Raw genomic sequence first — 23,893 nt, forward strand, 5'->3', positions numbered from 1 at the left:
CGCTGCTGCCTCAGGTGGGATGGACAGGGATGCTGGAGTCGTGGGAAAGTGCACGGGGAAGGGAGGTGTGACGCAAGCCACCCTGGGACTCTGTGCCATCCCCCAACAAGGCCGATCCCAGCTAAACTTGCTCAGAGCCCAAGGCCAGCAGAGGCTCCTCCAGGACGGACGAGCCCCACAGAGGCTGCCCCGTGAAGCTGCGTATGGTGGCCGGTCATGGGCCAGGGAAGGGAAGAAAGGAACTTTCAGGAAGCACCCGAGATCTCACCCAGTCTCAGAATCACCCCTATGCTCAGTCCTCATCCCCACCGTCAGGTTCAGGGTCAGACAGCTGCTTAGTCAAGGGGCTGGATTGAACCAGGTCTGTCCAAACCAAGGGCCTTAACCTTTTCCAATCAATGACACCTCCTTCTGTTCCCAGAAAACCACCAGCTGCTGAGAAGTGTCAACAAGGAGGCTGCCATGGAGCAGCCTCGGAGGAGAGGGAGGTGCAAATGCCACCCTCTGTGTGTGAAAATCGGGACCAACCTCCCCAAGGCCTGGGCTGGTGCTCCCTGACCCTCCCCACCCCACCTTGGGGGCACAGCAGGACTAAGGGACACACAGGCGGCCAGGTGCGCACTGGGGAGGGGCCCTGCGACACCCACATCTTAGCTTCTCTTTCCGGCACAGCTGCACCTGCTCCTCATCCATGGTGGTGTCGATGGGCCGGAAGTAGGACATGATGGTCAGAAAGTCCTCGAAGTTGATCTCGTCAGCCAGGCCGCTGGGCCCCTTGCGCAGGTTCCTACGGGAGCAACGAGGGGGTGTCGGAAATGCATTAGAAACAGAATCTCGTCCTTCTGCTACCAACAGCCCTTGAGAACCCGGCCCTTCTGGGCACACACTTCACCTACGATGGCTGCCCAGCCTTGGGTTCTGTTTCCCAACAACCTGCTCGCGGGGGCCCCGGGCCCCAGGGCAGTTTAGTCCAGCCCCTCCCCGGCGCTCCCCCCCCCCCCCGCCAAGAAATCACCGTCTGAGGGCCTGGGGGGAGACACGGTCAACTGCACAGCTGCTGGGATGGAGGGCTGCCCGGGCATGCTGCGGTGCACAGAGCTGGGCACTTAAACACGGGGAAACCGAGGCAGTAATTCACCCAGGTACGTCTCCTGACCCTTACCTTTAGATCGGGGGTCAGCGAACTGCAGCCTGGGGGCCAAATCCCACCTGCTGTCTATTATTATAAAGCCCATAAACTAAGAAGAGTTTTTATGTTTTAATATGGCTGAAAAAAATGTTGGGAAAGAAAAGAATAGCATCTCATGACAAGTGAAAATTCCATGAAATTCAAATTTCGGCGTCCATAAATAAAGTTTTACTGGCACATGGCCAGGCCCATTGATTTACATAGTATCCATGGCTGCTTACAAGCTACAGAGGCAGAGTTGAGCAGCCGTGACAGAGACCATGTGGCCCGCAAAACATAAAATATTTACTCTCTGGCCTTTTAGAGAAAGTTTGCCAATTCCTGCTATAAGCTGTTTAAAACTTGAGTACAATGATCAGTTGTAGGCAGCTCTGAGTCATGTTTCCTACCAAAGTGCAAAACTCGCCAATGACTGCAGGTTTTCTAATAGATCAGGGCAGGTTTTCTAATAGATCAGGGCACAGAGTCCCAGGGTGGCCTGCGTCACACCTCCCTTCCCCGTGCACTTTCCCACCACTCCAACATCCCTATGGATGTGCTTTTCTGCAGGGACAAGAAAAGGGCTCGCGTTCCAGGCGGGGCTCGGGGAGTGAACCCAAGGCTGGGTCTGCCCTGTGCCTAGCACACGGCGGGTACCCAGCAAATGCGTGAGTGCACTGAAAAACCATTGGGTGAGGGTCCTGGCAGAGAAGAAGAGTTGAGAAAACAGCTTGGAGATGACTCCAACCAAACACGGGCTCCTGACCCACTGCTGCCAAACCCTCATCACTAACCGACTTCCGCTGGTGCAGGTGGCCATTGGGCTGATGGGCTGAGGGTCCCTCTGCCCTCACTGTGCATCCTTGCAAAGACAGTTCTCAGCTGGCCCGGGATAACTAACAGTCAAGGGCTAGTGCTTGTCAAATGCATCTGGGTCCCACCTGGGGTTAGGACCATATCTCGGTTTAAAGGAATACATTCGAGGTTCTCTCTCTAGGGGCCCATCTACTCCTTTTCAAATACTGCCCCTGAAGTGTGTACCACACTTCACAGTTTAGAGACCTCGCTATTCCCAATCTTCCATTCCAGGACATTTCCAGAAAGAGGTGGCTCCCAAGCCTGGAACAGGGAAGGTGGATCATGAAACAACAAATCTGAGAGGTAAGGCGAGATCTTCTCCTGGACTCAGGAAGCCTAGTCTTTGAGTGTTTTTTCTCAATCTTCCCGGAAATCTTCTATCTTACAAAGTTTTTCCACTGCTCCTCCAGGCAGATTTTTAATAACCTCAGAGTTCTTGCTGTCAGGGGCACAGTCCAAATTTACAGGGCGTAAAAATAGCCCCAGGATTTATCGGGCTCCTCGGAGGTACTTTTCGCTGTATTTGGGTTGCACGTCCTTCTCAAGGGGTTCAGGCTGCAGCGAGAGGGATGACAATGAGCTCGGGGGACACGTGATAAACCCCAGGGCAGGCTGGCCACGAATGTGTCCTTCTCAGGGAAGGTCGAGACCTGGCTGCCTCAGCATCAGGACCTGATTCAGGGGCTAGGCATCCCTTCTCCTCCGAGTGTCCCCGGGAGGTCCACATGGGCCAGCATCACGGTCTCTAAAGGTGACCACAATGCAGAGACCGAGAAAACCCAGACACGGCACCTAGAGCCAGACCCACGTGCACTCCAGACCACTTCCACAACGGAGCACCCAAGACCTGGGTCGGGGGACAGAAGAACAGGGGCTACATCCAAATATGCAGCCCAGCACGAGAGCATTCTTTCTGCAAGGATGCCTGATTCAGAGCAGTCTTTTCACTTCCTTAACTCTCCGATGACCCTGTAAGGATCAGAGCCCTTGGAGGTGGGGACAGACCCAGCTCAAACTGCCCTCTAAGACCAGCTTCTTGGTTCAAAACGTCTTAGGAAGCAAGGTGGACGCTGGTATTTCTTGAAAGGAAAATCCCGTCTCCAGCCCCTCCTCTGAGTCCTCCCCCACCTCCTTGCTGGAACTTACAGGACGAGATGTGAAGGATGCACAGGCGCCGCGCTGTTCTGGGTCCAGGCTAGGGAAGCCTTTCCTTCATCCTCCCCTATTTGGTGACTTCTGGGCTGCCCACCGACTCACCTGGGGCCTCCCTTTCTCCACACCATGTCTCTAAGCAGCCTCCCCAGGCTGAGGCCCCAGGACCCATAGGGGAGGCTCTCGCCATCCCCTACTGGCCACTGCCCTCCCTCTCCGGCTCACTGTCATGTGTCATCTTCCGATAGCAATTCCCTAGAGCAGGTGCCTCGTGAGCTGCCCGCACTGCAGACCCAGGAATCCCTTGACTCCGTCCCCATCCTATCCAGTCAATCTCCAGTTTCACTCCTCTGATCTCTCTGGGATCCCTCCTCGTCTCTCCTGGGACAGCCTGGTCCAGCCTCCACCATCTCAATGGGCACACCACATGCAGACAGAATGAGCTTTGCAAAAAGCAAATCATACTCTGTCACTCCCCTGCTCTATGCCTTCTGGGAAGCTCCTCCAGCTCTTGGGGAGACCCCCAAGCCCCCAACCTGGTCTCCCAGGCCCAGGAGATTTGGTCCCAGCTGCCCAGCTCTCACCACCCCTTCCCACCACACTCCCCTCCCCAGGGGCCCAAAAGTTTGTTTCAATGTCCACCTTCTGGGCACTCAACGTTCCCTGATCGACTAAGGCCCCTTCCTCCATCCTTTAGGTGCCACTGCACCTGCGCCGCCCTTAAGAGCTCTGTCCTAACCTCAGATGCTCCAAGTACAGTAGGGGGTCTCTCCTGCCTCTGACTATGGACTCAGGGCACGCCTTCTTGTCCTCTGGCCCCTGCCCACGCACTGTCCCCTCAGCAGAGGCAGCGCTCATGGACAGTGGCCTGGCACCTGAATTCCACCCTAAGAGCTGAAAACGCAACTCCTGGATCTGTTCTGGTTTCCACAGGGGACAGCTGAGTGCCAAGCCACCTCAGGCCAGATTTGTTTTTTTGTTTGTTTGTTTTATAAATTTATTTATTTTTATTTACTTTTTATTTATTTTTGGCTGCATTGGGTCTTCGTTGCTGCATGCAGGCTTTCTCTAGTTGTGGCGATTGGGGCTACTCTTCGTTGCAGTGCGCGGGCTTCTCATTGCAGTGGCTTCTCTTGTTGTGGCGCACGGGCTCTAGGCGTGCGGGCTTCAGTAGTTATAGCACGCGGGCTCAGTAGTTGTGGCACACGGGCTTGGTTGCTCCGCGGCATGTGGGATCTTCCTGGACCAGGGCTCGAACCCGTGTCCCCTGCATTGGCAGGCGGATTCTTAACCACTGCACCACTAGCAAAGTCCCCAGATTTGTTTTAAGGAATAATTACATACAGTAAAAGGCACATATCTAACGTTTGGACCAATGTGTGCACCTGAGAAACCCACCCCCCCGTCAGGATACCAGAGGGTTCCCTCGGGCCCCTCTCCAGCCCAACCTGTCTCCTCCTGGGCTGGCGGTGAGGACGGAAGAACCAAGCCCTTGGCCCTAGGTGGGCCCCACAGGCCTGGGGGAAGCAGGGTTTGCCGGGACCTCTGGGTGTCGTCCTCTCCTCACCTTAGCACACTTGGTACTGCAGGAGACACCAGCCCCTCTAGCTCCAACCCACAGAAGGCTGGGTCCCCGGGGCCCGGCCAACTTCACAACTGGCCCAGTCTCGTCCAGCCGTTTGGAAACAAGCCTCACAGACACATACATGCAGGCATGTGTACATACAGACACATGCTAGGCATCACTAGGCTCTGGTCACCCTGTACCATCTTCTTGTGATGCCTCCAACTCTAGGCCCCGATAACCATGTTGTCTCCACTTTTGGGGGCCGCATCACCGCTCCCCCTGCCACCTCCACTCTCCACTACCTGCCAGCGCCCCCAATCCTGCTCTGCCTCACTGCCCACCCAGGCCTCCCTCTGGGATTCCGCAGGCAGAACCAGGATTAAAAAGGAGCTGAGGGCCCTACCCACCCCACACCTCTCACCATGCTTGGCCTCTCTGTGCTCCAGCCAGGCCCCCTCTGCCACTCGCACCACTCCCTGTGCCACAGGGTCTTTGCACATGCAGTTCTGGTCTCTCTCTGCTTTGCCTAGTTAACTCCTGGGCACTCTCTCCTCAGGTCTCACCCCACAGGTCCAGGAGGAAGGCCTCTGCATTTTCTGGGGCAGCCTGAGGACCCCATAGCCCCAACCCGTGAACAGGTGAGGCCCAGAGTCTTGCTCAGGGCCCTGCAGCCCTGGCAGAACCAGAGCTGGGCGGTTCAGGCTCGTACAACTTGAAACCCGTCCGAGAGTTTGGACGGGTTTCATATCAACCCACCCATGATATGACCTCAAGGAAGGGACATGCCTATTTCTGCCAGTTCTCCCTACTTCTCAGAGATCTCTGCAGACACAGGGTGTCAGGCCTGGGCCCCTGGTGTATTTGTCCACAGGTTCTGGCAGCCTGGAGAGGGCATGACCCCCTCCCCCCCACCCCTGCACCCCTCCACCAAGCCTCAGACACAGTGATCTCCATGCGGATATGTGAGTCTTTCAACTCCGATGACACTAAACGTTTGGGGACGTGAGCTCTGGTGTCAGCCTCAGCTTTGGGATACTGTCCATGGTGCCTCTCTCTGCCTCAGTCTGTAAGCCAGGGTGCTGAGCATAATGACAGCTACCCTGGCTCTTTAACATACCTCAGCTCAGCATAGCCTCACAGCAACCCTGAGAGGCAGGTGCTATTATTACCTCCGTTCTATATGTGAGAAAACCGAGGCAGCCTCCAAGAGGGGACCCAGTGATCCTGCCTCCTGGTATTCATGCCCCATGTAGTCCCCTTTCCAAGTGCGAGGTGACCCAGTGACTTCTGATGAGGACAATATAGCAAAAGTCATGGCATGTTATCTGCAAGATGAAGTTACCAAAAGATGGTGTTTTCCATCTCAGGTGCCCAATCTCTCTCTCTCTCATTGGAACATCTTACTCTGGGGGAAGCCAGCTGCCAGGTGTGGTAGCCCTGGTGACTGGTCCATGAGATGCCTCCAGCCAACAGCCAGGAGAGTGAGCTCAGAAGCAGAGCCTCCCCCAATCGAGCCTTCGGGTGAATGTAGCCCCAACTGACCCACCCTGAGCCTGAGAACCCAGATCCCTGACTCTCAAAAATGGTTAGCCAATAAATATATATTGCTTCAAACTGCTAAGTTTGGGGGTAATTTGTGACACAGCCATAGCTAACTAATACAGAGGCCTAGAGAGATTGAGTGAGCTGTCCCAAGTCACCCAGCCATGAATCCAGGACTGCCAGACCCCGGACCTGTGCTTGTAGCTCCTACCTGACAAAGCCCCCTCTTCTCTGCGTCAGCTTAAGGGGCTGTTCCGAGCACACGAGTCATGCAAGCAGTTACAAGGGCAAATGCTCCCCCAAAGTCACCCACCATCGGCAGTTCCAGGAGAAAGGCCCACCTGTTGTCGAAGAAGGCACGGACGATTTTGGATCGGATCGGGTTGAGCTCCAGGTCAGGGATGTTGTTGAAGTTCTCCTTGCTGGGTACCAAGGAGGGGGCGCACCGGGAAAAGAGTGAGAAAAGAAAGCAGACGTCAGAGAGCATGTTCATCACTTCTCAAGCTGTGTTTTTTTATCCTGAGCAGACTCCACGAGAACAGTCCAGAATGAGACAGGACTGGAATATGCTGCACCGGTCTGTCTCCTCCTCTAACCTCTGGACTGGCAGGACCACAGAGGGTCTGGAGGCTCAGAGATGCCCCTGTGAATCTGATAAACGTCCTAGACATCCACCCCCAGGAAGATGCAGCGACACAAGATCTGCACCCCATTCCGAGGAGTCAGAGAACCCAGGTAGGGAAACCCTCAGTTGGCCCTTCTGGAATCAGAGAAGCAGGATGCTGGCTTGGAGCTTTGGAAGACAGTGTGGCAGGTCCTCAACAAGTGAGAAACATGGAGTTACCATGTGACCCAGGGATTCCACTCCTAGGTATATACCTGGTATGTCCCTAGAGAAATGAAAACATTCATCCACATAAAAATTTGCCCATGAATATTCATAGAAGCATTCTTCCCAACAGCCATAAAGTAGAAACACCCCAAATGTCTGCCAACAGATAACTGGATAAATATGGTCAGATAACTGGATAAATATGGTCTATCCATATAAGAGAATATTATTCAGCCATAGAAAGGAATGAAATACAGATACAGGCTACAACACGGACGGACCTTAAAGACACAGTGCTAAGTGAAAGAAGCCAGACACAAAAGACCACATAGTGTATGATTTCATTCATATGAAATGTTCAGAATAAATCAATCCATAGAGACAGAAAGTAGCTTAGTGGTTGCCAGGGGCTGGGGGATTGGGAGTGATGGGGAATGGGAATGGTGTCTAAAGGTATGGGGATTCTTTTAGGGATGATGAAAATGTTGTAAAATTGACTGTGGTGATGGATGCATAACTCTGTAAACATACTAAAAGCCACTGCATTGCACATCTTAGTGGGTCAATTGTAAGATATGTGAACTGTATTTCAGTAAAGCTGTTTAAAAAAAGAGAGAGAGAGAGGGACCTCCCTGGTCATCCAGTGGTTAAGACTCCACGCTTCCACTGCAGGGGGCGTGGGTTCCATCCTTGGTCTCCCTGCCCGGGGAACAAGATCCTGCATGCCAAACAGCAGCACGGCCAAAAAGAAAAAGAGAGAGAGAGGAGAGATGCTTGCAGGAGAGGGTGAATTTCAAACACAGCCACTCTGTTGCTGGGTCCTAGAGGCTGGGGGTTTGCAGGCATGGAGGCAGGTAAGTCCCTCACCTACCTGACCTTCCCGCATAAGGCCATCCTTTGCTCTCGGAATCTGCTTCCAGCTCCCTGGACTTCAACGGGCAGTGGCCTTGGAAGGGACCCAGGGCACAGGCTGGTAATTCCGGGGAATAAGGGGGCACACCCAGTGGGGAGGAGGAGGAAGGATATTAGCCACTTAAAACGAGGATGTCCAGGGGCCCTCAGATTCAGAACTCGAAACTAGAACCAACCCATGCTGGGAAGGAGGAAGTGCCACATATACGGAGAATTCAGCACCGTCAGAGCTGGAAGGTTCTGTAATCACACAGCTGAACCCTGTCCTGCCCCCACCTTACAGATGGGGAGGCTGAGGCTCAGGGAGGAGAAGCAGGACCTGCCTGGGGCCCGGACGCCTCCGTGTTCTCTCCATCTCTGTGTGTTTCAACCTCTCCCCATCCCCCAGTGCTCCCAGCTTGGCCTGCTTGCAGCACTTGGCCAAACTCAGGAGCCAGCATCAATGGACGCCAACATTTTAGATTCCTGAGGACCCAGTTCTAAAGGGGGCGACACAGAGCAGCTGGCCTGCAGCAATGGAATATTTATTTGGCCATAAAAAAGGAATGCAGTACTGACCCATGCTACAACACAGATGAGCCTCAAAAGCATGAACCTTATTTCACCACTTAGCAGTGAAAGAAGACACACAAAAGGCCACATAGTGTGTGATTCCATTTATATGAAATGTCCAGAATGAGCAAATCCACAGAGACAGAAAGCAGACTGGTGGGTGCCAGGGGCTGGGGGACAGTTAATGGCTCGTAGGCACAGGGCTTCTTTTGGGGGTGATGAAAATAGTCTAAAATTGACTGTAGACTTTAAGTGGGCGAACTGTGTCGCATGTGAATTATATCTCAATGAGGCTGTTTTAAAATATCCCTAAACTATTTTTAAAAACCAAAAAGCAAAGAACCACTGCACTATGGCTCCATCGATATAAAGAACAAAAAGTGAGGTGCTAACCTGTGCAGGTTCACGGTCAGCTATCTCCGGGAAGGGTGACTAGGAGGGAGCATGTGGGGGCTCTTGGGGCTGAGGATGTTCTGCTCTTGCTCTGGGTTTGGGGTCACGGGTGTGTTCAGTCTGTGAAAGATCATCTCACTGCCCCCGTCACTTTTCTCCATGCACATGACAGTCACCCCACACTGGCACAGGCCCCCATCCTCCCCTTCTTCCTCGTGAGTGGGAAGCAGCCACAGGAGGAAACAGAAAACCCAGAGCCCCCAGGATGGGAACAGGTCAAGTCAAAGGGGCCACGTGGAGCTTGAGAGGGGATGTGGGGAGAAGGGAAAGGAAGCGAGCAGCTGCTAGTTAGCACGAGACCCCCAAGCCCTCTCTGGCTTTCACTGGCCAGGGGTCTTGGCTACTGCTAACTCTTCCTCAGCCTCAGTCTCCTCATCTGTGAAGTGGGCACAGCCTCTGGAGTCAGACTTGGGTTCTACCAGCTCTGCTACCTGGGACAAGTGACTTAGCCTCTCTGAGCCTCCGTTCGCTCCTCTACACACAGGAGCCTCAGGCGGCTGTCACTCTCAGCACGGTGCCTGGAGAGGAGCAAGGGCTCCATGGATGGAGGCCTTCAGGCATCCGAGAGCACGGGGACAGGACTCTTTTCTCCACAGCACCACATCCTCAAGGCCTCGCACAGCTGAGGGCTGCGCAGGGACTCAAAACACGGCATGTGGACCGAATAGCTGAGCAGAAGGGACGGCGGGTATGGGCAGGGCACCTGGCCGCCAGGCTCTGCTCCTTCCCCAGGCATCCACACCCTTTGGTGCCCCCAGGAGTCCTCAGTCTGCAGATTCTTGGAGAGCATCGCAACCCCGCTCTGCCTTGCCGAGTCCTGGAAGGGGCTCTCAGAGGAGCTTTGTCCCAGGGCTGCTGGAAGGACCACATTTGGGGACACGCCTGGGAAGTAGATCTGGTTAATTCCCCAGGAGGGAAGAGAGGCCAAAAATGGGGAAGCTGCAGGTTCTAGGGCGACTGGGAGACACCCGGTCCCCATGCTTGTGAAGGTGGCAAGAAGGGCCCCCCTGGCACCATGACATCCCACAAAGGGCCAGAGGGACCCTGGCTGACTTGGGAGGGAGAGCAGACAGCAAGGTCCCAGGAGGAGGATAGAGGCAGAAGGACCTCGAAGAGCCTGACTGTATGTCTGGAGGAGAAAATTAACAACAAAAAAGAAGTCTGACCTCCCAGAGGTGAGGCAGATGCCAGGAATCGAACTGGGGACACAGTGTCTTTGGGTCCTGGCCGCACAGCCTCTGGCAGGTCTGTGCAGGTGTCTTTGAAGCCTAGCTGCCTTTCTCCATAAGCTAGAAGCACACTGTCCCTCACCACGGGCACCTTACTGACTCTCCAAGCCTCAGTTTCCTCATCTGTGAATTGCGTACAGACCAAGCACCAACCCCCAATATCAAAGGGGAAGTGAAGTCAAGTACACCTGGGGGCCGGTCCAGGCTCCACTCCTGACCAGGCATGTGGTCCTGGGTGAGCCGCTGCATGTCCCAGAGCCTTGATTTCTCATCTGTAAAATGGGGATTGTGGGAATATCCCAGCAGGATCATGGGGTTAATGAAATGATTAAATGAGATAAACACAGGTAAGGTGCTTAGCATAATGCCTGACATGCAGTGAGATTGTCATTTTAAAATGATGATGGTGATAATTATAACAGCAGCAGGAGCTAACCTTCTACGTACTCCCAAGGTGTCAAGTACTGTTCTGAGAGCTCTACATTATTATCCTACAAGGTAAGAACATATTTCCATCTTACAGATGAGGAAACCGAGGCAGAGAGGTGAAGAAATGTCATACTGCTAAGAACGATACCCCTGACTTAGGTGGCACATGCTCCCAGCCCGGGAGCAGCTTCTCCTAAGGGGCACGGGGAGGGGGACCAGGACTTTCCTGCCAGGATCTTTTGTGCAAAGGCATGTGGATGGGAGAACCACCTGGTGCAAGTAGGGAATTCTTGGTTATTCCCTGGCCGTCCAGTGGTTAGAACTTGGTGCTTTCACTGCCATGGCCCGGGTTCAATCCCTGGTTGAGGAACTAAGATCCTGCAAGCCACGTGGTGCAGCCAAAAAAAAAAAAAAAAAAAGCATGGCGAGAGGGCAGACAGCAGAAGCAAGAAGAACTACAATCCTGCAGCCTGTGGAACAAAAACCACATTTACAGAAAGATAGACAAGATGAAAAGGCAGAGGGCTATGTACCAGATGAAGGAACAAGATAAAACCCCAGAAAAACAACTAAATGAAGTAGAGATAGGCAACCTTCCAAAAAAGAATTCAGAATAATGATAGTGCAGATGATCCAGGACCTCAGAAAAAGAATGGAGGCAAAGATTGAGAAGATGCAAGAAATGTTTAACAAAGACCTAGAAGAATTAAAGAACAAACAAACAGAGATGAACAATACAATAACTGAAATGAAAAATACACTAGAAGGAATCAATAGCAAAATAACAGAGGTAGAAGAACGGATAAGTGACCTGGAAGACAGAATAGTGGAATTCACTGCTGCGGAACAGAATAAAGAAAAAAGAATGAAAAGAAATGAAGACAGCCTAAGAGACCTCTGGGACAACATTAAATGCAACAACATTCACGTTATAGGGGTCCCAGAAGGAGAAGAGAGAGAGAAAGGACCTGAGAAAATATCTGAAGAGATTATAGTCAAAAACTTCCCTAACATGGGAAAGGAAGTAGCCACCCAAGTCCAGGAAGCTCAGAGAGTCCCATTCAGGATAAACCCAAGGAGAAACACGCCGAGACACACAGTAATCAAATTTGCAAAAATTAAAGACAAAGAAAAATTATTGAAAGCAGCAAGGGAAAAACGACAAATAACATACAAGGGAACTCCCATAAGGTTAACAGCTGATTTCTCAGCAGAAACTCTACAAGCCAGAAGGGAGTGGCATGATATACTTAAAGTGATGAAAGGGAAGAACCTATAACCAAGATTACTCTACCCGGCAAGGATCTCATTCAGATTCAACGGAGAAATCAAAAGCTTTACAGACAAGCAAAAGCTAAGAGAATTCAGCACCACCAAACCAGCTCTCCAACAAATGCTAAAGGAACTTCTCTAAGTGGGAAACACAAGAGAAGAAAAGGACCTACAAAAACAAACCTAAAACAATTAAGAAAATGGTAATAGGAACATACATATCGATAATTACCTTAAACATGAATGGATTAAATGCTCCAACCGAAAGACACAGGCTCGCTGAATGGATACAAAAACAAGACCCATATATATGCTGTCTACAAGAGACCCACTTCAGACCTAGGGACACATACAGACTGAAAGTGAGGGGATGGAAAAACATATTCCATGCAAATGGAAATCAAAAGAAAGCTGGAATAGCTATACTCATATCAGATAAAACAGGCTTTAAAATAAAGAATGTTACAAGAGACAAGGAAGGACACTACATAATGATCAAGGGATCAATCCAAGAAGAAGATGTAACAATTATAAATATATATGCACCCAACATAGAATCACCTGAATACATAAGGCAACTGCTAACAGCTATAAAAGAGGAAACTGACAGTAACACAATAATAGTGGGGGACTTTAACACCTCACTTACACCAATGGACAGATCATCCAAACAGAAAATTAATAAGGAAACACAAGCTTCAAATGACACAATAGACCAGATAGATTTAATTGGTATTTATAGGACATTCCATCCAAAAACAGCAGATTACACTTTCTTCTCAAGTGCGCATGGAACATTCTCCAGGATAGAGTACATCTTGGGTCACAAATCAAGCCTCAGTAAATTTAAGAAAATTGAAATCATATCATGCATCTTTTCTGACCACAACACTATGAGATTAGAAATCAATTACAGGGAAAAAAATGTAAAAAACACAAACACATGGAGGCTAAACAATATGTTACTAAATAACGAAGAGCTCACTGAAGAAATCAAAGAGGAAATCAAAAAATACCTAGAAACAAATGACAATGAAAACACGACGATCCAAAACCTATGGGATGCAGCAAAAGCAGTTCTAAGAGGGAAGTTTATAGCTATACAAACTTACCTCAAGAAACAAGAAAAATCTCAAATAAACAATCTAACCTTACACCTAAAGGAACTAGAGAAAGAAGAACAAACAAAACCCAAAGTTAGCAGAAGGAAAGAAATCATAAATATCAGAGCAGAAATAAATGATATACAAACAAAGAAAACAATAGCAAAGATCAACAAAACTAAAAGCTGGTTCTTTGAGAAGATAAACAAAATTGATAAACCATTAGCCAGACTCATCAAGAAAAAAGAGGTAGAGGACTCAAATCAATAAAATTAGAAATGAAAAAGGAGAAGTTACAACAGACACCACAGAAATACAAAGCATCCTAAGAGACTACTACAAGCAACTCTATGCCAATAAAATGGACAACCTGGAAGAAATGGACAAATTCTTAGAAAGGTATAACCTTCCAAGACTGAACCAGGAAGAAACAGAAAATATGAACAGACAAATCACAAGTAATGAAATTGAAACTGTGATTAAAAATCTTCCAACAAACAAAAGTCCAGGACCAGATGGCTTCACAGGTGAATTCTATCAAACATTTAGAGATGAACTAACACCCATCCTTCTCAAACTCTTCCAAAAAATTGCAGAGGAAGGAACACTCCCAAACTCATTCTGTGAGGCCACCATCACCCTAATACCAAAACCAGACAGATACCACAAAAAAAGAAAATTACAGACCAATATCACTGATGAATATAGACGCAAAAATCCTCAACAAAATACTAGCAAACAGAATCCAACAACACATTAAAAGGATCACACACCATGATCAAGTGGGATTTATCCCAGGAATGCAAAGATTCTTCAATATACACAAATCAATCAATGTGATACACCATATTAACAAATTGAAGAAGAAAAACCATATGAACATCTCAATAGATGCAGAAAAAGCTTTTGACAAAATTCAACACCCATTTACGATAAAAACTCTCCAATAAGTGGGCATAGAGGGAACCTACCTCAACATAATAAAGGCCATATACAACAAACCCACAGCAAACATCATTCTCAATGGTGAAAAACTGAAAGCATTTCCTCTAAGATCAGGAACAAGACAAGGATGTCCACTCTCACCACTATTACTCAACATAGTTTTGGAAGTCCTAGCCACGGCAATCAGAGAAGAAAAAGAAATAAAAGGAATACAAATTGGAAAACAAGAAGTAAAACTGTCACTGTTTGCAGATGACATGATACTACACATAGAGATTCCTAAAGATGTCACCAGAAAACTACTAGAGCTAATCAATGAATTTGGTAAAGTTGCCAGATACAAAATTAATGCACAGAAATCTCTTGCATTCTTATACACTAATGATGATAAATCTGAAAGAGAAATTAAGGAAACACTCCCATTTACCATTGCAACAAAAAGAATAAAATACCTAGGAATAAACCCACCTAGGGAGACAAAAGACCTGTATGCAGAAAACTATAAGACACTGATGAAAGAAATGAAAGACGATACCAACAGATGGAGAGATATACCATGTTCTTGGATTGGAAGAATCAATATTGTGAAAATGACTATACTACCCAAAGCAATCTACAGATTCAATGCAATCCCTATCAAATTACCAATGGCATTTTTTACAGAACTAGAACAAAAAATCTTAAAATTTGTACGGAGACACAAAAGTTCCCGAATAGCCAAAGCAGTCTTGAGGGAAAAAAACAGAGCTGGAGGAATCAGACTCCCTGATTTCAGACTATACTACAAAGCTACAGTAATCAAGACAATATGGTCCTGGCACAAAAAGAGAAATATAGATCAATGGAACAAGATAGAAAGCCCAGAGATAAACCCACACACCTATGGTCAACTAATCTATGACAAAGGAGGCAAGGATATACAATGCAGAAAAGACAGCCTCTTCAAAAAGTGGTGCTGGGAGGACAGGTACATGTAAAAGAATGAAATTAGAACACTCCCTAACACCATACACAAAAATAAACTCAAAATGGATTAGAGACCTAAATGTAAGATCGGACACTATAAAACTCTTAGAGGGAAACATAGGAAGAACACTCTTTGACATAAATCACAGCAAGATCTTTTTTGATCCACCTCCTACAGTAATGGAAATAAAAACAAACAAATGGGACCTAATGAAACTTAAAAGCTTTTGCACAGCAAAGGAAACCATAAACAAGACGAAAAGATAACCCTCAGAATGGGAGAAAATATTTGCAAACAAATCAACGGACAAAGGACTAATCTCTAAAATATACAAACAGCTCATGCAGGTCAATATTAAAAAAACAAACAACCCAATCCAAAAATGGGCAGAAGACCTAAATAGACATTTCTCCAAAGAAGAGATACAGATTGCCAAGAAGCACATGAAAAGCTGCTCAACATCACTACTTATTAGAGAAATGCAAATCAAAACTACAATGAGGTATCACCTCACACCGGTTAGAATGGGCATCATCAGAAAATCTACAAACAACGAATGCTGGAGAGGGTGTGGAGAAAAGGGAACCCTCTTGCACTGTTGGTGGGAATGTAAATTGATACAGCCACTATGGAGAACAGCATGGAGGTTCCTTAAAAAACTAAAAATAGAATTACCATATGACCCAGCAATCCCACTACTGGACATATACCCAGAGAAAACCATAATTCAAAAAAACACATGCACCCCAATATTTATTGCAGCACTATTTACAATAACCAGGTCATGGAAGCAACCTAAATGCCCATCGACAGACGAATGGATAAAGAAGATGTGGCACATATATACAATGGAATATTACTCAGCCATAAAAAGGAACGAAATTGGGTCATTTGTAGAGACGTGGATGGATCTAGAGACTGTCATACAGAGTGAAATAAGTCAGAAATAGAAAAACAAATATCGTATATTAACGCACATATGTGGAACTTAAAAAATGGTACAGATGAACCGGTTTGCAGGGCAGAAATGGAGACACAGATGTAGGGAACAAACGTATGGACACCAAGGGGGGAAAGCGGCGGGGGGCTGGGGGTGGTGGTGTGATGAATTGGGTGATTGGGATTGACATGTATACACTGATGTGTATAAAATGGATGACTAATAAGAACCTGCTGTATAAAAAAATAAATAAAAGAATTAAAAAAATAAAGCAGGGAACTCTTGGCGCTTCTCAAACATGAACTTGCACACGAATCCTGGGGATCGTGGTAAAATGCAGGTTCTGATTCAACAGTCTTGTAAAGGCCAGTTTCAGTCTCATTTTCCTTCTTCCCCTCCCGCCCCCAGGTCCCCATGGGGCTGGTTGAACCAGCTCAGCCAAAGGCCTCCCTGCCACCCGTGGGAACAGCTCTGCTTCACCCTGAGCCCAGGGCTGGGGCCGGAGCTGACACACGGTGGCCAGTGGTCCAGCGATGCTGCCCCAGTGACCAGCGGGGAGGGGTCTACCCAGGAGGGGTCCAGGGGCACACAGCTTCTGTGGGTTTACAACTTTCTCCCTCGAGTCCCCCTCATGTTTCCTGTGCCAGGCTGAGTACTCTGTGAGCTCAGCCATGTTTAATCGCCCTCACATCCCAATGATGGGCGACGCCAATGACCCCCCATTTTACAGGCAAGAAAATGAGGCCCAGAGAGGTGAAGTGACTAAGCCATCGTCACACAGCTGGTAGAAGAGCTTTGAATCCGGCTCTCACCACCCCATGCACTTCCTCACACTTGCTATTTCCTTCGAGTTGTAGTTTTTAATTTAAAGAGAGAGAACGAGAGAGATCTTCATGGGGCATCTGATCCCACCCAGCCCCGAGAGGCCCCATCCGGGACCCAGAAAGAGTGCAAAACAAGTGTCCAGCCCACAAAGGAAGGAAAGACTAAAAAACCACGAAGGAGGGTGGGCCGGGCACTTCCTCCTGCCTTGTGGTGTGGGTTGGTTTCCGGCGGCTTTGAGGCTCAGCTCAACTGCAAAGTTCTCTCTGCAAGTTTGGGGAGGATTCTCAGCCTGGAGCCCCGGCCTCCCTGCTCTCTGCTGGTCCAAGGCTTCCCACATCAAGGAAAGCCACGGGGCTCTCTCCTCTGCGGGCCGCATGCCCTACACTCCCGGACCCCCTCCCTGCACTTAGTGTTTAGCTTGTGATGGTTAAACAGCGGGGAAACTGGGGGCCCACAGGGGCTCATGAAGGAAGGAGCATGTCTCATCTAGCCCATGTCTTGCCAGGCAGTGCCGAGCCGCTCAAAGTGCAGTGCCTGGACCAGTAGTGGCAGCGGCACCCGGGAGCTTGCGAGAAATGGAGGGTCTTGGCTGGGCCCAACCAGCTGACTCACAACCTGCATTTTACCTCGATCCCCAGGAGCTGTACGCGAGTTTGTGTTTGAGAAGCTCTGAGAATTCCCTACTTGCACCAGGCGGTTCTCCCATCCACATGCCTTTGCACAACAGATTCCGGCAGGAAAGCCCCGGTCCCCCTGCCCCCGGACAAATGCCTCTTCCAAAAGCTGAGGCAGCATCAGCGATGTGATTCCTCCCGGCACGTGCTTCCCGCCCTGCCCCCCACCGCTGCTCCATGCCCGTCCCGGCTGCACCCCAATACCGGTCACGTACTCATTACAGGGGGAGCGACAGGTATTGCAGCACCTTCCAGGTGGCAGACCCTGTCCTGCGTGCTGGCTTCAGCAGCGATGGGACAGACATGATCCCTCCTGGGGTTCCAGTGGGGGAAATGATAGAGACAGAAAACAGAGGGACTTCCCCAGTGGTCCAGGGGTTAAGACTCTGCCTTCCAGTACAGGAGGCGTGGGTTCGGTCCCTGGTTGGGGAACTCAGATCCCACATGCCGTGGGGTGTGGCCAAAAACTTTAAAAAGAAAAACAAAATGACACTTAAGAGTTAATGGTATCAAAGTCACATTGGCTAAAGGAGGAAAACAACACACTTTTGGAAAAAAAAGAAAAAAAAAGAAAAAAGAAAAGAAAACGGAGCATCTCAGGCAGTGAGAAGCGCTTCGCAGACACACCGAGCACACTGGGGATGGATGAGACCGCAGGGAGCTGGTGCAAGTGTCCGTGGGCTGGTCCGGGAAAGGCCTCACGGTGAAGGTGACACGTGAGCACAGACCCGCAGGAGGCGAGTGATCAACCCCAGGGGACACCTGGCAACGTCTGGAGACATTTCTGGCTGTCACACTGGGAAAAGGTGCTACAGGCAGCCAGGGATGCGGCTCAACATCCTACAACATACATAACAGGCCCCCACCGCCCCCCCCCCCCAACAAGAATGATCCAGCTCCAAGCGTCAGTGGAAAGCCTACTCTGGGGAAAAGCATTTTAGAAAGAAGGAACGGTGCGTGCTAGAGTCCTGAGGCAGGAACAGTAAGAACGTCCATGCGGCTGGAACAGAAGGAGTAAAAGGCAGATGGTCAGGAGATCGGAGGGGTGGTGGGCACAGGGGTCTGCAGGACACGCACTGACCACGCGGCTCTGACTTTATTCTCCTCGGTGAGATGGAACAATCTTAGCAGAGAAGTGCCATTTTCAGAGTCTCCCCTCACCATGCATCGCTGTGGGTCTATACGAGGGCGGGGCAGGGAGAACAGGAGCAAGAGGTCTTGGGGGGGTGTGTGGCTGCTACGATAACCCAGGTGAGAGAGGATGGCAGCCTGGATGGGAGGTCCGGGGTGAGGGGCGACAGGGGGCTTTTGCCCTGGGACACGTTAAGCCTGAGACGCCTTCGGGACATCGAGGGGATGGGCAGGGGCTAGGTGAGTCTGGAGTTCAGAGGAGATGGCCCGGCCGGAGATACAAATTAGGCAGTTAATATCCAGGTGGTATTCTGAGCCAGCAGTGAGTCTTTTATTTCGGGTCCTTCCTACGGCCAAGACGGGCCTCCGTGATCTGCCCCCAACTCTCCAGTCCTCTCCTCACTCGGGCTGACGGAGCTCGGTCCCACCTCCGCCCGCAGCATCCTTCCCTCTTCCCTCCACACACCAGTCCCTTCTGTCCATTCTGCTCTCAGCCTCAGGGCGGCCACCTCAGAGGGGCCTTCACCGACCACCTGTCCCAAGGTCCTTCTCCACATGGTGGTCCCAAGGGATGCACCCTCTCTGCCCCGTTTCCTTCGTCACTGTATATAACGAGCTGGCTTATATGCTAGTTACCTCGCTCACACTCACATGCACACACCTGAACAGAAGCCCCCCCCCGAGGGGCAGAGGGAGCCTCACTTCTCATTCGGTCTCCTCGGCACTAGAACCCGCCATGGAAGGTCCTAACACCCGCTTTTTTAAAGCAAGGACTGAGTCAAGTATTAATCGTCCTGGGAAAAGAATCTGTTAAAAAAAATTTTTTTATGTGAGTCCCCTAAATCTAGGACCATTTAGGAAGCTTCTTCCTGCTCTGGGGGACACCTGGGCACCCTTTCACACCAAACTGATGCTTTCATGGGTCCCCTTCTCACATCTGACCTCACACGGTCACCTGAGCATGTGTGAGAGCCCCGGGGCCACTCACACCTGCTGTTTCCTGGGCAGTTTTACAAGTAACTGCGGGCTTTTCTTTTTAAGTGAATGTGTATTATCCTAGCTGAGGCTTTAAAGGGAGTCCTGGTAAACTCCTGGAATACGTTAAATACTGCCAGTGAAACAGCTTCAGCGTCTAGGTGGGGCCTTAATTCTTTCACTGTTGTGAGTATCTCTTAAAAAAAGAAAAAGTAAATCCTTAGTTATTTGACAGGTTAAAAAACAAAGCGACTGGGTTAAAAAGTGACTTCTTTTGGGGAAAAGCGATGTGATCACAGTGGTTCAGGGCTGTGGCTATTCCAACAGCCGGCCCTGCTGTGGGACCTTAACCTTCTTAGCCTCAGTTTCTTGATCTGACAAATGGGGTAATGGTGTGAACTTCAGAGGGTTCCCAAGACCCTCGAGACCACACAGCTAACAGCTAACCTCTCACTGGATAAAGCCAAGAGAGGCACGGCCGAGGGATGCGAAACAAGCCCTGGAGTTAGGACTTTTGCTGACATCTGGCCCATCAGAATGCTGCTCGGCGCTTTGGTGGCTCTGGACAGTGGGCAACTGCGTCCTTTTTCTTCCCCATGTACATCTGTGGTTGCGTTCATCCCGGGAATCACTCCACATGTAGTGGCTCGATGCAGCTAAAAATATTTCTGTAATGCAGCTCTATCTAATCAGGCACCCTCCTGGCCCCCTTCACTAGATTTGAAGGATTCCATCGCATCTATTTCTGGGGGTTGGTGAGCCTGCCAGAGCACTATCAGGAAATCAAAGGCTGCCGTTTAAAACATCTGATGCTTAAGGGACCCCACTAAAGAAAGAAAAAGTTCAAGAAGCCATTATTGTATTTTCTTCACTGTCTAAAATCAGCATTGTTTAACAAGCTTATTTATGGAAGGTCTTCCCTGTTAGAAGAAAAGCTTTTGAGGACAGAAGTCTCTGCATATTAGGTGCTCAATTAATGAGTCAGATGAACATTTTCTATCCAAGCATTTTTCATCAAGAGGCCTCAGAACAGAGTGCTTTGTGATCAGGGTGGATTCAGGTTTGGGGGGTCCAGAAACACATATAATCTGGGGGGCCCTCTTAAAGAAAAAGAACTCAGCATTAGGAATTCTTTAAAAAGTCAGTTGCTGGGCCTTGTAAGGAACCCATACAGAGTGGAGCCCTGACGCACTGGCTTTGAAAGCCTCAGGGTAAACTCACCCCTGGATGTCCTTACATGATTTTTCAGAAAAAGAGGGGACACGACCAGATATGGGTAGGAAGTGGTGGGTTAAAATTAAAAACAATTTTCGCAATTTTTACCCCATAGGATTTTTTTAAAAGCTATATTCAACTTATTAAAGTCATACATTCAGAAACCTGGGCTTCCCTGGTGGCACAGTGGTTGAGAATCCGCCTGCCAATCCAGGGGACACGGGTTCGAGCCCTGGTCCGGGAAGATCCAACATGCCGCGGAGCAACTAAGCCCGTGCGCCACAACTACTGAGCCTGTGCTCTAGAGCCCGTGAGCCACAACTACTGAGCCCGCGTGCCACAACTACTGAAGCCCGTGTGCCTAGAGCCCATGCTCCGCAACAAGAGAGGCCACTGCAGTGAGAAGCCCGCATACTGCAACGAAGAGTAGCCCCCACTCGCCGCAAATGGAGAAAGCCCAAGCGCAGCAACGAAGACCCAATGCAGCCAAAAATAAATAAATAAAATAAATAAATTTACAAAAAATAAATAAATAAATTCAGAAACCCAATTCTTCATTAAGCTTTTAAACGCAACGTACAAGTCCTACTAGTCTACGTATAAATGCTGCAGGTGTAAATGGTCACTTTTAAGGGGATTTCTGCACTGGAAATATTCCGAAGTCCCCCCATGGGACCCTAGTAAGCTCTCGGGCACCTTTGTTCTCTGAGAGGGAGGGGGCAGAGGGGCCACATCCCACACCCCTCCCAGACTGGGGTACTGGGGGCCTTGCTCAGGGGACCCCAGTCAACGACTTTCACAAATCTTGACACTAAAGAAACAAAGTTCTTTTCTATGTCCAAAACCCCAGCGTGGCCCAGGGCCTCCTGGATGTTCCCCTGGACATGCCCAGGGATCAGAGAGGTTGAAGGCCCAGCCTGGGGTCACACAGGAATCCCTTTGCAGAATGGGGACCATATCACAGTCCAGGGCCGCTCATCCCTTCTGCCTGGGGAGAACGTGCAGGAAAGCCTAGGACGACTGGAAAAACTGCCCCATCGCCCTTCTCCAGGCCCTGGAGGGTGGATTAGGATTAGGCAAAGCAGTTCCAGGGGACTGGGAAGAGGCCCTTCCTGCAGGCCTGCTTGCATAAGCGCTGCAGTCGAGTGGTGTTACCTCCTTCCTGCACGCTGGGCCGGGGTATCACTGTGTATAGCTGACACTACCCGCCCAGCAGACACTGCGGACACTGCAGCAGGCGCTGTGGTGTTGGGACTGATACCCCCCATCCCAGGATGGTAAGGGCGGAGGGTCCTCAGAGAGCAGAGCAGGGAGACGGACGCCCTCACGGGACACTCGCAAGGCAAAGCCATGCCCCCAGCTTCCTTACAGAGGGATTTCAGCACCGGGTTCAAATCAGCTCCTCCACTTACGAGCTGTGTGACCAGGAGCCAGGTACGTGACCTGCCCGAGCCTCACTTTCACATGTGTCAAACAGGGAGAATAGGTGTTCCTACCACTACCTGTGGGGTTGTATAAGGCGGAAGTAACAGGCTGTGCAGCACAAAACATGCTGAAACAATAGCTTCTACCTGTGAACAGTCCCCATGTGCCAGGCCCCCAGATAAATTATTTTACCAGGAATATATAAACCCTGTGAGGGAAAGACTACTAGTAACAACAGGTCTCATCTATACCATGCTCGAGGGATTATAGAGAACTCTTCTAGTCAATATGCTCACTCACTTGTTCCTCACTTCTTTGCTCTCTCATTCATTCATTCATTCATTCATTCAATCAATCAACTACTCCCAGAGCATCCACCCTGTTACAAGCCCTGGACTCAGCACCAGAGCCAGGGGAAGAGACCCAGTTCCTGCCCCGCAAGGGGCCGATAGTCTGTTGCAGGGGATGGGTGGCTGGAAGGGGGGCAGTTACAACTTTGTGCTGTAAATGTTGGGCTGGGGCACCCCCAGGAGGAATCTGTGGGGGTTAGGAGGTAGGAGGGTGTCTTGGAGGAGGTGGTGTCCACACTGAGACCTCAGCAAAGCAAAACCCAGCAGCTGAAGACCCTGGTGGACCCCAGCTAAAGAGCATGGACATGACGTTGACTGGGGAGCCCCCGAGGGCTGGGAGCAGGGGCTGCTCACTGGGTCCAGGTAGATATAATCAGGGCTTGCTTGAGGGCAGGGGTGGAAAGGGCAATGCATATGGTGCTCCCAGGGGTGGGTGTGCAGGAGATACGTAAGTGGGATGCAGGGTGGCGGGCAGAGTCACCAGCTCAAACCTTCCCAAGTCCTGGCTTGACCTACGAGGCATGGGAAATAGGAGGCTGCACATGGACCGCTCAGCACCTGGGGGTGGATAGCACCACCTATCCAAGCCTGGAGGGCAAATAGGGTGCCATCCTCAGATTCTAGGCACCTCATCAAGACTGCCCATGACAGTTAAAAATGCAGAGTCCCAGGCCCCACTACGGTCCTGTGAATCAAAACCTGCGTTTTAGCAAGATACCCGGGTGATTTGCACGTACACTCATGCTGGGAAAGAACCAGTGTTGACTATTCACAATAGCAAGACATGGAAACAGCCTAAATGTCCATCAACAGATGAATGGATAAGGAAGATGTAGAACATATACACAATGGAATACTACTCAACCATAAAAATGAATGAAATAATGCCATTTGCAGCAACATGGGTGGACCTAGAGATTATCATATTAAATGAAGTAAGTCAGAAAAAAACAAATACCATATGATATCACTTATATGTGGAATCTAAAACGTGACACAAATATACTTATCTACGAAACAGAAACAGACACACAGACATAGAGCACAGACTCGTGGTTGCCAAGGGGGAGGGGGTTGGGAGAGGGAGGGATTGGGAGTTTGGGGTTAGCACATGCAAACTATTATATACAGAATGATTGGAAGGGAAGAGGTAAAGTTGTCACTATATGCAGATGACATGATACTATACATAGAAAACCCCAAGGACTCCACACAAAAACTAGTAGATCTGATAAATGAATTCAGCAAACTAGCAGGATACAAGATTAACATTCAGAAATCAGTTGCATTTCTTTACACTAACAATGAACTATCATTAGAAAGGGAATGTAAAAAAATAATACCTTTTAAAATCACACCAAAAACAACAAACAAAAA

General features: G+C 49.5%; 1 protein-coding gene across 2 annotated transcripts in view; it reads right to left on the reverse strand.

Annotated features, from left to right (window-relative positions):
* TESC (tescalcin) overlaps positions 1 to 23,893 on the reverse strand; it is a 63,861-nt gene that overhangs the window by 8,876 nt on the left and 31,092 nt on the right. For both annotated transcript variants that reach the window (XR_009697376.1, XM_061169941.1), the window contains exons 3-4: positions 6,629 to 6,709; positions 648 to 787 (exon numbers count right to left, since the gene is read on the reverse strand). Coding sequence is in view for 1 of the 2 variants with exons in the window: in XM_061169941.1 (XP_061025924.1) it covers positions 648 to 787; positions 6,629 to 6,709 (221 nt within the window). In the remaining variant the exon portion in view is untranslated. The remainder of the gene's footprint in view (positions 1 to 647; positions 788 to 6,628; positions 6,710 to 23,893) is intronic.

Source organism: Eubalaena glacialis, chromosome 15, assembly GCF_028564815.1.
Source record: "Eubalaena glacialis isolate mEubGla1 chromosome 15, mEubGla1.1.hap2.+ XY, whole genome shotgun sequence".
In the NCBI taxonomy this organism is placed as follows: Eukaryota; Metazoa; Chordata; class Mammalia; order Artiodactyla; family Balaenidae; genus Eubalaena; species Eubalaena glacialis.